The following is a 13,717-nucleotide window of genomic DNA, read 5'->3' on the forward strand; positions in this document are numbered from 1 at the left end:
AACAGCACACAAAGATTAGGGTTGTATTATTATCTCTCACTGCTGCCTACTATTAAAGTTTTTTTTTTTTTTACTGTTTATATCCTTGTCTCGTGAATGGTCTTTGAATCTACATTTTTTATGACATTAACCATCTGTAGCTTGAACCTAAAATAGCTTTTCTGTCCACAATGGAACAAAAGTAAACAACTTTCTCAGGAAATTGTTTACTTGTTCCCGTGTTACAATCTTGTAAGCCAAAGTTCATTAATATATGAAAGAACATATTCAAAATGCAGCTTACAGAACCCATCATTTTTGATTTGTTTTAAAGTTATGACTGAAATGCAAGCCACAACTCTGAGAGGCTTCTAACTTGAATGGTTATTACATCTGTGTAAAGATGAAAATAAAGCTATCTAATTAAAGTGGTATTTAATCTGTCCATGCAAAAGCATATCAAGCCCCTATCAGTTCATTCATTCATTCATTCATAATGCTTCAATATTAATTTGATCCAAGGTTTGCATATTTTTTTTATGTTCAAGCTTAATTTCACATTACACATGTGTCTTTCTTTCTCACATCACATAATAGCCCTGCCTATTTATTTTAACATTTGCTACAAGATCAATGTAGTTTTATGCCTACTTAAACATGAAATGCAGAAATAAATTTAGGAAGGATCTCATTTTCAGCAGTAGAAAAAAAAAAGCACTGCAATATTTGACAGATTTTCATTTTAAACATTGAGCACTTGGAAGTTATACTTTTGTGTGTTTACTTCTCATTAAAAATGGGGAAAAAACTTGAATGTATTCCTTTCATTATAGAATAACCTAAAATTGACGTAAAAGTGATGCTTTAAAATGTGTTCCTTGCAAAGAATGCAGTAGCAGTTTATGAAGTTAATCAAACACTAATTTTATAAAAAACAATAACAGAAAGCACTTTTATTTTGGGCAATAACCATCTTATGCATATTGTTGCATTTTTCATAGAAGTGTTGTCATTAACTCAACAGTTATTAAAATTGTCTACTTCAATAAAAAAAAATCTTGCCAAGATAACAGATATTCATATATTTTCAGTTTGTTGGGAATGACGGATTAAAAAAAAAGACAAGCTTACTATGTGCCCAGCTAAGAAATAATATAATAATATCCACTGTTGAAGTGTATTTACTCTGATCCAGTATTGTTTTCTGTAAAGATGGTGCCTGCATAGATTAAATCAAAGATTACAAAATATAATGCAAATATATATATACACATACCCACATATATCTAATTAATGATGCATTAACTGATGCAACATGACTTTTCTTTGTAGCAAGGATTCCTAAAAGCTGAATCTAAGAAAGCTCAATTTCAGAACTAAAGCAAAATGTGGTAATACAGGGGATCCAAGCTAACAAAAATAAGGCATCTAGGCAAATGAGGAGGGAAAAACAAAAACAAATGAACAAATTCCAGGAAGAAAGAAACAAAGGAGAAGGGGGCCTCTAGGATTCTTTTGAGAAACCAGAGTCTAGCATGCCTAGGTCACTTGGTCAACCTCCTCCTCCTGGACATTCTACAGCAAGGTATGGCATGTTCCACCACATAGTCAACAGCTTTCAATAGACTTAACGATTCATGTACTAAACTAAAAAATAATAATACTGGAATACTGTTTACTATAATACATAGAATATGTATACACATTACTGCAGCAGTGTGTGATATGACTTTATTACTTCTAAAACAAAACAGATAAGGACTGTAATTGTAAACTTTTTTGAAAGAGGTGATCAAATACACTTAAATCTGATGCTAATTATTAATTTATGGCAGAGTTTACTCCGAAATGTGGTCATTCTTCCTATTAAAAGGTAATAAATTGTAGGTTCGTGGTCAAATGAACAATATATACTTCTAGTGGAAAGAACAAAGCAAACATAAATGCACAACATAATTTAACAGAGTGCTAGAAAGACATTTACTTAAAACACACACCCTAGATGTCAGAAAAAGAACAAGTGCATGTGTGAAGCTCCCAAACTCTTGTTAACCAAAGATTAAGTATACACTATAGTGTCCTCTGTGACAATTACTATAATCCTAGACATCACAAATTATGTATCAATCATTTTCTGCAAACTGTAGCTGTCGATTCACCAAAACGTCAACCGGTTCTTTACATACAAAAAGTACCACGAATTGCGTCTACAGCCATCCCCAGCAACAGCCATAAATTAGCTGTACGATTATTTATATAGCGCCTTTCGTGACAAAACCTCAATTCTCTTAAAGCAACACAAAAAGGTAAGACTAGAATAATGGGTGGTCACTTTCGATCACAGCGGCTTATCTCCCTGACGGTACTCACAGAAAGTAATTTTCATTTCTTCAGCTCACCAATAATCCAACAGATGCGATTTTTCTCCCCTTTTCTTTTACGGGATTAGACTCGCACTTGATTTTAAACAACTCTGCCAGACGACAATACAAACCCCAGCGCTGCGTTTTCCTTCCCATTCTAAGACAACGTCCTACCAACCTGATCCCATAAGTGCAACCAGTGCTGAAGTAAAACGTGTCCCCCGCTGAGGAATAAGGTTTGAGCCTGCGTCTCTTCGCTTACCTTCTCCCCGATGCTGCTGGTGTTCGGCAATTCAGGGCTGGGTGTGAGCACGCCTTCTTCATAAGACAGTGGATGGCTGATATCATTAATGGATTTCTGGCCGGAGGTCGGCAGCGATTTCGGAGTACCGACACTCATCGTGAAGGCGACGGGAGTGCGGGGCCCCCGCTGCTCGGCCTCGCGTTAGCAATCACCGCTTTAGCCGCTCCTTGTCTTCCAATGTTTCTGTGATATCCAGAGCACCAAACAGCCGTCACTAGCGACCAGCTGACATGCCGTGCGCAGTCTCGGAAATGCTGCCTATCATACAGGAAACGAAGCCAAAAAAAAAACAAAAAAACGGGGACGTGCGCGACACCTCGGACGAAACAGGATGATTGGACCGGAGGAGATCATAGGCGGGGGCAGTAGACGAGCGGGAAAATAAGGGCCATCCTTGAAATATACCTGAATATCGAAGCAGGATTTCCGATGAGCACAGCTAAAACGAATGAAAAAGGGAATGCTCAAGCAATACTTTGTAGCGTCGAACTCTCATTTCATATTTCAGAATTCATCTTGGATGAAGAAGGGGCCTGAATTGCCTCGAAAGCTTGCATATTGTAATATTTTTAGTTAGCCAATAAAAGGGGTCATTTTGCTTGACTTCTCACAACATTCATAATGGCTAACATGGTACAACACCCTAGTACTACTGAAATCTAACAGAAACATATTAAATATTTGTAAAAAATAAAATTCACGTTAACATGATAGATGCTTGTTGCGCCAAATAGAACAAAATGTGAGATTTCCGCAGGTAACAGTTGAATGGTTAGTGTCTTTTTTCATAAAATCACTGGTTACAAGATAATATACCACTATACCAAAGTCAGCTCCAGCATTTTGTTTCCCAAACTCGGTCCTGGGGGACCCCTGTGGCTGCAGGTTTTTCTTCCAACCGGATTCCTAATCAGTGACAACATCTGATAGTGCTGATCTAATTTAATTAGCTGTTTTTTTCTTTTATTCCACATTCAGAAAAGAATAGCAACATGATTTTTACATTTATAAGACATTTAGAAATATTTCTGCTTTTGCTATACTGTAGATTTAAATGCTTAACTCTCTTTTGTTGATTTCATTATACTTTGCCCTTTCTTTGTGCAGTTTTTACCCCCTTCATTGTATCTTAATAATGGCAATTTAAAACGAGCAGATCAGACACCCAGGCAAACAACACTGAATAATCAAAGGATGCAACTACTTTAGAGTCAGACCCACTAATTAGTAAATAATGGATTAATTAAACAATTAGAAGACCTAGAAAAGTAGAATGAAAATCAAGATGAAAATACTGTTAAAACGAAAAAAAAAAAACATTATTCCTATATAACTGCTTGGTACATTTTAATATATATATTTTTTAGCAAACTTAGTTTTCTAATTTCTATATTGTTTCCTAAACACAGAACTTGGGAAATATCAGTTCACTTAATTAGCCCAGGAGTTCAATTAAAAACAGAAGCTGGTTGGAACAAAAACCTGCAGCCACAGGGGTTACCCCAGGACCGAGATTGGGAAACAAGCGAAGCTGTAAATAGTGCTCAGCCACCCCATTTGCTTTGAGTGAAATAATCTCTACTATAAACAGAAACCTGGAGATACAAGAGGGGAACCAGGACTGGTGAAAGCACAATTATGGAGGGGTTTGGATACAAAACAATGAATTTACACTTGAATTTCCAGGGGAATGTTGTATTTTTACTGCGGTGGGCTGGCGCCCTGCCCGGTGATTTGTTCCTGCCTTGGGATTGGCTCCAGCAGACCCCCGTGACCCTGTGTTAGGATATAGCGGGTTGGAAAATGACTGACTGACTGAATGTTGTATTTTTAATAACAATGTCTGTTTACAAGACTGTTTCAGAAAATACAAGCTTAAGGGGTGCCATTTAAGAAAACACATTATTTGTTTTTATAATTCATGTTTTCCTAAAGGGAAAAATCAAAATCTGAAATTTCTCATAAACAGTAAGTATTCAGAGCCATAATTCAGTGCTTTGCACAAGCACCTTTGGCAGCAATCCTCACAAGCTCCATTAGATTGGATGGGAAGAGTCTGTAATCTGCCATCTTCAGGTGTCTCCACAGATGTTCTATAGGGTGCAAGCCATGGCTTTGACTGTTGCCACTCAAGGTCAATCATAGACTTGTCCCGAAACCCCTCCAGAGTTTTCTTGGCTGTATGCTTCGGCTCATTGTCGCGTTGAAAGGTACACTGTCACCCAATTCTGAGGTCAAGTCTAGCAATGGTTTTCTTATTTGGCTGCATTCATCCTTTTCTCAGTTGTCACCAGCCTTGTTGTCCTATGCTGGTAAGAGGCGCCGCCATACCATGATGCATCCTCAACTGTGCTTCACTGTAGAGATGGTATTAAGCAGGTGATGAGCAGTGCCTGATCTTTGCCAATGCTTGAAGTTCTGCCCAAAGAGTTTAATTTTTGCTTTATCAGACCAGATAATCTTTTTCTTCATGCTCTCAGAGTCCTTTAAATGCTGTTTGCTAAGAGTGGCTTCCATCGTCCTTCCATCAGTTTTATCCATTCTCAGCAGAGGAGTTCTGAAGCTCTGTTACAGTGATCATTGTGTTCTTGGTCACTTCACTGACCAAGACCCTTCATGCCTGGTTACTCAGTTTAGGCACACAACCAACTCCAGAACAGTTCTGGTGGATCCAAACTTCTTTCATTTCGCAATTGTTGAGACCAATGTGCTCCTGGAAACTCAATGCTTTAGAAATCATTTTATATCCTAGCTCTTATGCCTTATCACAATTTGATCTATGTGGAGGTCCAAAGAGAGTTGCTGGACTTCATGGCTTGATTTTTGTCCTGATATGTAGTGTGAATTGTGGGATCTCATATATACAGGTGTGTTACTTTTTAAACTACGTCCCATCAATTCAGTTTGCCACATTCTAGACACATCTCAAGGATAACTAAAGCAAAATTTCTGAAATTTGTCTGAATATTCATATAAATGAAGGGAATTCAGATTTTACATTTTTAAACCAATTGCAAACGCTTTTGAAAATATGTTTTTATTTTGTCATTATAGGTTATTGATTGTTGATTGATTGGCAAAAATGGAAAATTTATCAATTAAAAGTTAAATCTGCAACACAATAAAGTATACAGAACTTATGGGGTCAAATAGCAAACTCGATAAACTTCTTCACTTGTTTGACTCCAGTCGTGTCTTTCTGAAAATTAAAAGAAGTCACAGACCTCTCCATCAGCTGATCCATCCCTTCTAAAACTGTTCCCTGTCTGAAAGTGTTTTTTATTTGTAAGTGAATAAGTTCCAAAAGGGAAAAGCGCAGTTCATTCATTCATAGTATACAGTATATGGTTTCTTTGATTTTATTTTTAATAAATTTGATTCTTTCATGCTGTACACAGCAAAGAACTAGATTGAGCATCTGATGGCATTTTCCTTATTGTTCCCCTGTCTAAGCTTTCATGTACATCATCTTCTATGTTTTCAAACATTTCTTCCTTCTTTCTCTGGATGTTTTCATTTGTAGTGTGCACATATTTACTGTTATCAAATTCCTTCCTTTCCAAAATTTCATTTTACTTTTTTAAGCTTTCTTAATATCATGATTAAACTTTTGTATTGTTTAATTAGCCCTAGAATTATGACCATTTTACAGGCCAAGGAAATGTAAACTGCCCTTGTTTGCTATGCTAGAAGCCTTTATTGATAACAGACAAGACTAAATAAAATACACAACAAGTAGATAAGATCACCAGAAGACAACAAGATGAGAGGAAGACACAGCTTGTTTGCCTAATGAACCTCAAACCCTCTATCATCCTCTGTCCTTAAAACGGCCAGATGCCAAACAAAAGATAATGGAAAGTCTTTTATAAAGGTTTTATGACTATTAGTAATTAATGTAAACAAGTATGTTTTAGCATCACAGAAATATAATTTAAAAAGTGTTGAAATGGAGCAGACCTGAATTTTGGCAGGACTGTGATCAAGGACCAAGAGATGGAGATTTGTCACGTGACATTCAAAGATCAAAACTGAAGAGTCAAAGATGTCACTACCAAGTACAATACACACAACCAAAATAAAGTAAAGAAACACTAGCTAGAAGGTAAATTAACTACTATTCAATGACCACAAACTCAGATAACGAGACTCTGTGTGGTGCTAGTTTAATTAATGTTGCACAGATGACATCACCATCTATGACCTCTAAAAACTGCAATGTTAGCAACAGTTGCAAGCATTATGGCAACCATGGCAGAACACCTGTGAAAGATGCAAAGCGACAAACCAAAAAGAAGTTCTTAATTAAAAACTACAAATACAAAACAGAGATTAAAGCAAAGGTAAATCTATATATTTCAATGTTTCAGAAAAAAATAGCAAGTCTAAAGAAAAAAATGTGTACACCACAAAAAAAAATTAAACAACTCTCAAATCATGACAGCAGTAGAGAGTGAAAAAGAGAGATGACCTACGATCAAGGCTTATCAAGATAACTAAAATCACCAGCAGAGTTATGAGCATACAAGATAAGACAAAAAAGTCAATAATGATAATAATTCTTTACATTTATATAGCACTTTTCTTACTACTCAAAGTACTTAAATGGGGAGCCACTTCAACCACCACTCATGTGTAGCTTCCACCTTGAAGTACTGTCAGCAACACATTAGCTGTTAGTTGGTTCAGTTGTGTGTGTGAGAGAGAGAGAGAGACAGAGGATAATTGGGGGCCAGAATGACTAGGCCATTGTGGGCAATTTAGCCTGGACTCTGGGATACACCCTACTCTTTACGAAGGACGCCCAGGGATCTTTTATGACCACAGAGAGCCAGAACCTCGGTTTTACACTTCATCTGAAGGACAATGCCATTTTTATACCACATTGCACCCCATCACTGCACTGAGTGGGTGGGATCCACATTCAGACCACAGAGTAAACGTCCCCTGCTGGCTTCACCAACACCTCTTCCAGCAGCAACCCAAGCTTTTCCTAAATGGTCTCCCACCCAAGTACGTGTTCTGAAGTGCATGTGGTATGGCTCCTGGCAGCATAGTTATGAGCATACAAGAAAAGACAAAAAGGTCAATACCACTTGGTGCTTCTGGGTGTTCATATATCCCTTGGCTGTTGTGTATTATTTTGGAAAGTGTCTTGAACAAATAACTGCTTTTGTTGATTAATTTTAGAGCACAGTTGTATTACAGTATGTGAGATCAGTATTGTTTAACATTGAACATTAAATAAGACCATATTTAAATTAAATTATCCTTGAGCTCTAGTCTGTCATTGCTCCACCCTAGCTACTGTAAGAGGTCAATGTATGGAGTCCCTGAGGTGTGTCTGTGGAAGTGCTTACTGAGGTGTTGAGGTGATCTGTTGGAGTAAAGGGCACACAAGTAAGGTTTTATATATGGTAAGTGGGCTAACAACTCTAAGGGGACTGAACAAGAGGAGGCTACTGCTATGACTTATACCCAATCAATACAAAAGAACATCTGTTTCCATGACAATAAAAATATCAATCACAAAACACTCTTTGCTGGACATAAATATAATGCAATGAGCCATTGTATAATTCTTTTTGCCTTTTGTTGAAGATTGTTCTTTTATCTCTCCAATGTTCAAAACTAGCACACTCACCACTTTGATTAATTTCTATTTAGTATTACACATCACATGTTCTTTCCACCACAGGTTAATTGATATTTGTGGATTTGACCTCCTTGTTTTCACTGGCACCCTTGAGTTCAGTCCTTCACCAAAGTGTTTATTCTTCTGCTTCTCTCTACTTCCCCATGTATTTGCCTTTACATCCTACTAGTAAAGAAATCTCAAATTCTGTAGTTTTTTGATGTTCTTTCTTCATCATGCCGTTACCCCACTGCTTTTTCTCTTTCCTTCTTTATTCCAAATAACTGCCATTACTACTCTAACTACTATTTTCAGCTTAATCGTATAAACACTTTCTCATTCCTATGTTTTTCAACAATATTTTCAACATAAGTTTCCTGTTTTCTTGAGATCTTTCTAAAACAGGGGTCTGCAACGTCAGGGCTGTAGTGGCTGCAGGTTTTTGTTCCAAGTTAGTTTCTTAATGAAATGAATTCTTGCTTGTAATGCATTAAAAGGGAAAAAGCAGAGCTATTTTTTTAAACAGAGATCAGAAAATAAAACGTAAGTCACAAAATGAGCAAAATTCAAAATGGTGAATGTTTCCTCTCTTTCGTCACAACCAAATCATTAATCAAAACAGTCAAAATACTGTTACACAAATTCTAAAACCAAGAAGACTATAACTATACAGTTACTCTCAAAGTTTTTGGGTTTCTCAGATAATCAACCTTTATGTCCTCTATTCAGTGACATCACAGGTTATGACCTCTGGTGGTCTTGCATACAAAAGCTAAGTCCAAAACAGCAGCACTTACAGAAATCAAAAAGACATCACAATAAGACATTAAATATTTTTAACAATGTACCCATTGCTTTTAAACATTAAATATAAATTTTCTATATTCCAAAGTGTCCAAAAAGATGCAAAGAACATGGAATAAATCCGAAATATGTCCCTAAAGTATTAAAGACAAAACTGAATCATAACATTGTTGTTGAAGCACTTATTACTCAAGCAACATTTTTTGCTTCATTTTAGCTGTCTTGCTTATTATGATTTGCCACCCTTATCTACTGATTTTAATCATAAACTGCTGCATTCACTGTTTTAAATTGCTGCTCATTATCAATAAACTGTAAATGACAAAGAAAACAATAGTTCTCCATGTAACTTGTTTCCATTTACACCTGTGTGTATTCATTGTGAACTATTGGATTTATTAAAATATTTGGAAGTAAGCTGGAGGGAAAAAAATGAAGCACAGAGAATTACTAGGATAGAAATCATTTGGATGATATCTTTACAAAGAAAACAATTCATGCTATAAGAATGACCTGAAATGGCAGAATGAAAATAATAATAAACTAACAAGCCATATAATTATATAAGATCTGTTATTGGCAACTACTGGTTTCTAATTAAACAGGTTGGAACAAAAACCTGAAGCCAGTATAACCTTTCAGAACTGATTTTTAAGGCCCCTGCTTTAAACCATCTATTGTAAGGACATCCCCCTCTTTATTCCTAGCTATTTCACTTTCTATTTCTCTCAGATTATGTTCAGATTCTCCTTCGTTTTCTTCTTCTTCAGATTTCAGTTCAGTTTCACATTCTGTCTATAAATCAAGTTCTTTTTCATTTGATTTATGTAGGATTCTGTGGTCTTTAAATGTATGCCCAGGATCCTAAAATATAATGTTGTGGATGTCTGAATACCAAGTTCTCTTCTTTATAACATTTCTAACACTGTACTGTGTTGTTTGGCCATTAAGTACCCCCTTTGTCTCTCTTCAATCATTGCTTAGGTAGGCCTTTATAATAGAGTGTAATAAACTGGAAACACAACAGTTCAAGAGTCTGGGTACCTCCCAGGTAAACCTGCCATGGTTTAGAGAGTGTCTTGTTCGTTAGAGTACAGGAGCTCTGTCTCTCTTGGATGTAGGTTCCAAAATGAATGGCCACTTTCTCTGCATGGTCCATTTATATAGCAATTCTCCCCGAAGCAGTAGGATGTCTGTGACTAAGCTGGAAGTGAGGTCAGGTATCTTATTGGCTTTGCCCCTCTGAGCTGCAGACAAAAAGGAAGAGGAAGTCAGCGGCATCATCCTGGGGTGGAATTGATTATCTCATAGGGGTCTTGCAGGTGTCCCTTTAGTGGACGTGTGACATTGCTTACATACTCCTATCATAATCATTAATGTTAAATCCATCACCTCATTGATTTCTCTTTCTAAATTCACTTTAAAGTAGAAATGTCCTATTTATATTCAATCTTCATCTATTTCTTAGTGTGCCTATAAACTACAGTATAAGACAATGTTCTGTATATATACATGTTGTTTTAAGTTGCAGGCATTAGCTATATCTCTTTCAATAACTGAATCTCTTGTTTCTCTTCATCAAATACCACTTTTGATTTTAAAAATATAGTTAACCAAATCTGAACCAGCAGGGAGCACTATCAAACAAACTTGGGCCTTATCAGACCCTGAAATCATTCAAAGAATGACCATTGACACACTGGGGTCCTCCAACTTGCTAAAGGACAGCATTGGATTATTTTATGTGGTGTATGGGTTTCTCTCAGTTATTGGGGATGACATTCTATCAAGGGTTCAACTGCTCCCCTTTATGGTAGTCGGGTCAAAATAGTTTAGGAACATCTGCGGCCATAATAGAAAGCTCTAGGCGTAATGAAAGAGGGGTTCTACACAGTTTCTGAGACACCGAAAGTTATTCCAGGGATTGACCCAGAAGTAGCTATTAGCCTTTGCTGAAAATTCCCTACTGGCTTGGACCCTGGCAGTTAGATGTTAGCAAAGATTCAAGTGGCCAGAAGAAGAGAGGCCAGGATGTGGAGAAGTAGTGTTGGGAAAAGAAAGGTAACAGGATTTTTTTTTATACTTGTGAGTAAATGGAGGCGTCAGTCCATGCAGTGGTCAAAGATAAGTACTTGTGCAGGTACACTCATCAGAACATTAGGCCTTTATTGTGTTACCTGTACTTTTGATCTTTGTGTTCATACTGTAATATTAACCTTTCTTTATACTGTATTAAGAATCTTGCTGTATTTTTTTAGTACATTTAATATTTTTTTCAGTTGAGGATGGTGTAAGAGTTCCCCCTACTGTTCACACGATATATACAGTACAACTCAGATAATGCATTCTGTATATAGCAAAAAAATACTTCAAACACCATCCATCCATCCATTTTCCATGAATCCGAACACAGGGTCACGGGGGTCTGCTGGAGCCAATCCCAGCCAACACAGGGCACAAGGCAGGAACCAATCCTGGGCAGGGTGCCAACCCACCGCAGACTTCAAACACCTTTCTTCTCAAAGCAGCAAATAGATGTTTAAACTGACCAGGATAGAATCCCACCATATTCTGAATAATCTCCATACTGAAGAAGGTTCTGTTCATCCCTTGTTCTTACTAGATTTCAAAGCAATCAGCATTCCTCTTTGGCAAAACTTTTATGTCTAATATACAATGCATCTTGTTGCTTACCCAGAAGATGGTTACGTTCATCTGTATGCTGTTGTCAATCTTCCTACAATTTTTCATTTTCTAGATCAATTTCCACATTCTGTCTGAACTCCAAGCTCAAATTCAATAGCTTTCTTTTACTATACTTCAATTTTAAATAGTTCAGTATAGTGGAGGTCTATTGGGCTACTGCTTTTAAATGCCCTCTTTCCAGAAGCATACATTCCTTGGCTCTTTTGGCATAAAGATTGAGAACCAATGTTTATTGTTCATGAGTCAGGTCAGATAATCACCCTGGTTTAAGGGAGATTCTATGAAATATGCGCCAGCACAAGTGTAATATAGCGTTGTATGCATGGCACAGTATGTGCTTAAGTTAAGTTGTTGTGGTTTTAAAAAATTGCTATGATAATCCTTTATATTGATTCTGTGACAGAGTAATGCCTCTGTTTCCCTAAAACAGGTCTTCAAAATTTCAGATTTACACGTACATTCAATGGCACATATGGATAGAGCTACACTGAAATTCGCCTCCCCTGGGATCACTCCACCAGACCCCTGGAATGCATCTTCACACAGATGTCATTGTTTGGTCGAAGTTCTCTTCTGATGTGAGCTTAATTTTTTGAAAAACAACAAATTCAAATCCTGGGCACTCTCATGTCCACCCATGAATCAGCAGTTTTTCTGAGAACAATAACCTCAAATTTATTTCCACAACTGTATCACTTGAAGGGAATATGATTTGATGAAACTCATTCAAATAATAAGTTGGTACAGTATGTGACTCTTTTTGCAAAGCACTAATTTTAAAACATTTCAACCACTTGGTTCCCTTTCAGAGATAAGTTTTACCTGACTGTAACTTGCTAGCCGTGTTGTACTTGGTGCTAACATCGTCTTGCATGCCAGGCACATCACGTCACATGTTGCACCAGAGGTCAGCTTCCAGGGCTGTACTTAGTTATTCAGTGTATTATTTACAAATCATATACACTTCAGTGAATTCAGAAAAGTAAATTATTTCAGAACCTTGTAGGTCTGCATATTCCCCAAGATTTGTTTTTCTCCATTGTGTAAACTTTGCTTTGTATTTTTTTCTTGGCCGAATGTTACATTCTTTACATGTCTTTCCCATTAGCAGGGCAGTGCTCCCGGCCACCCCCATTTTTGTTGTCACTACATTTGTAACACACCCTTCTGTGTCAACTCTCCTGTGGTTCTGGGTTTGTAGTTTTTTCCCCTCTGGATGTATTAACTTCTCACTGCACATTCAATTAAAGTTATCTGCTGCTCAGTAACCTTCACTGTATGGCATATATTAGTAGTCTTAAGGCAAAGATCTTATTACTTGAAAGGTGGCACCAAATATTCTTATTTCCAATGTCCATGACTATGTTACCTTAAATTAAGCTAACATTTAATGCACTCACATATTGCTGATCTCAATAGACAGTTTGTAAATTATGTTTTTCATGGTTAAAAAGATAAGTAGAATTGCTGTGACTTTTGAACTGTAAATTACAGTTTATGCTTTTTAAGGTGGGACAACACTCATTGCACATTACTCTCCCCTGAGTAGCTGCCCACTCTCCAGATGGCTGCTTAAGGAAGCCTTTGCCGGGCATGCAATCCTTAAATTTATACCTGAAGTATTTGTTATTTGTCCTTGGATTCCCAATCATCTTTTTTTTGGGGGGGGGGGGGGGGGGGGGGGATTAAATATCTCCTGCTCTGCCATGCTGTTTTCCTTTAGGTAGAAGATAAAGCACTTTTATGCACAGTAGCTAAGGTTTAAATCACAACTGAACAATTGATTCTAAAGACTGTGATAAAAAACACAACATTCTTGAACCAATTAATCCAATTAATTGTTTGTGTAGGGTCAGAACCTACCCTGGCAACAGTGGGATCAAGGCAAGTACCAATTCTGAATAGGGCGTCTATTTTTTGCAGTGT

At 37.0% G+C, this 13,717-nt stretch overlaps 1 protein-coding gene across 2 annotated transcripts in view; it reads right to left on the reverse strand.

The window, feature by feature from the left end:
- snx30 (sorting nexin family member 30) overlaps positions 1–3,539 on the reverse strand; it is a 76,919-nt gene extending 73,380 nt beyond the window's left edge. The window contains exon 1 of one of the 2 annotated variants that reach the window (XM_028804807.2): positions 3,471–3,539. In XM_028804807.2, the coding sequence (XP_028660640.1) occupies positions 3,471–3,488 (18 nt within the window). In that variant the 5' untranslated portion in view covers positions 3,489–3,539. Of the gene's footprint in view, positions 1–2,604; positions 2,902–3,470 lie in introns of those variants that run through there. The other variant, XM_028804806.2, reaches the window with a different exon arrangement.
- Positions 3,540–13,717: the final 10,178 nt, after the last annotated feature.

The sequence above is a fragment of the Erpetoichthys calabaricus genome, chromosome 7 (genome assembly GCF_900747795.2).
Source record: "Erpetoichthys calabaricus chromosome 7, fErpCal1.3, whole genome shotgun sequence".
NCBI lineage: Eukaryota > Metazoa > Chordata > Cladistia > Polypteriformes > Polypteridae > Erpetoichthys > Erpetoichthys calabaricus.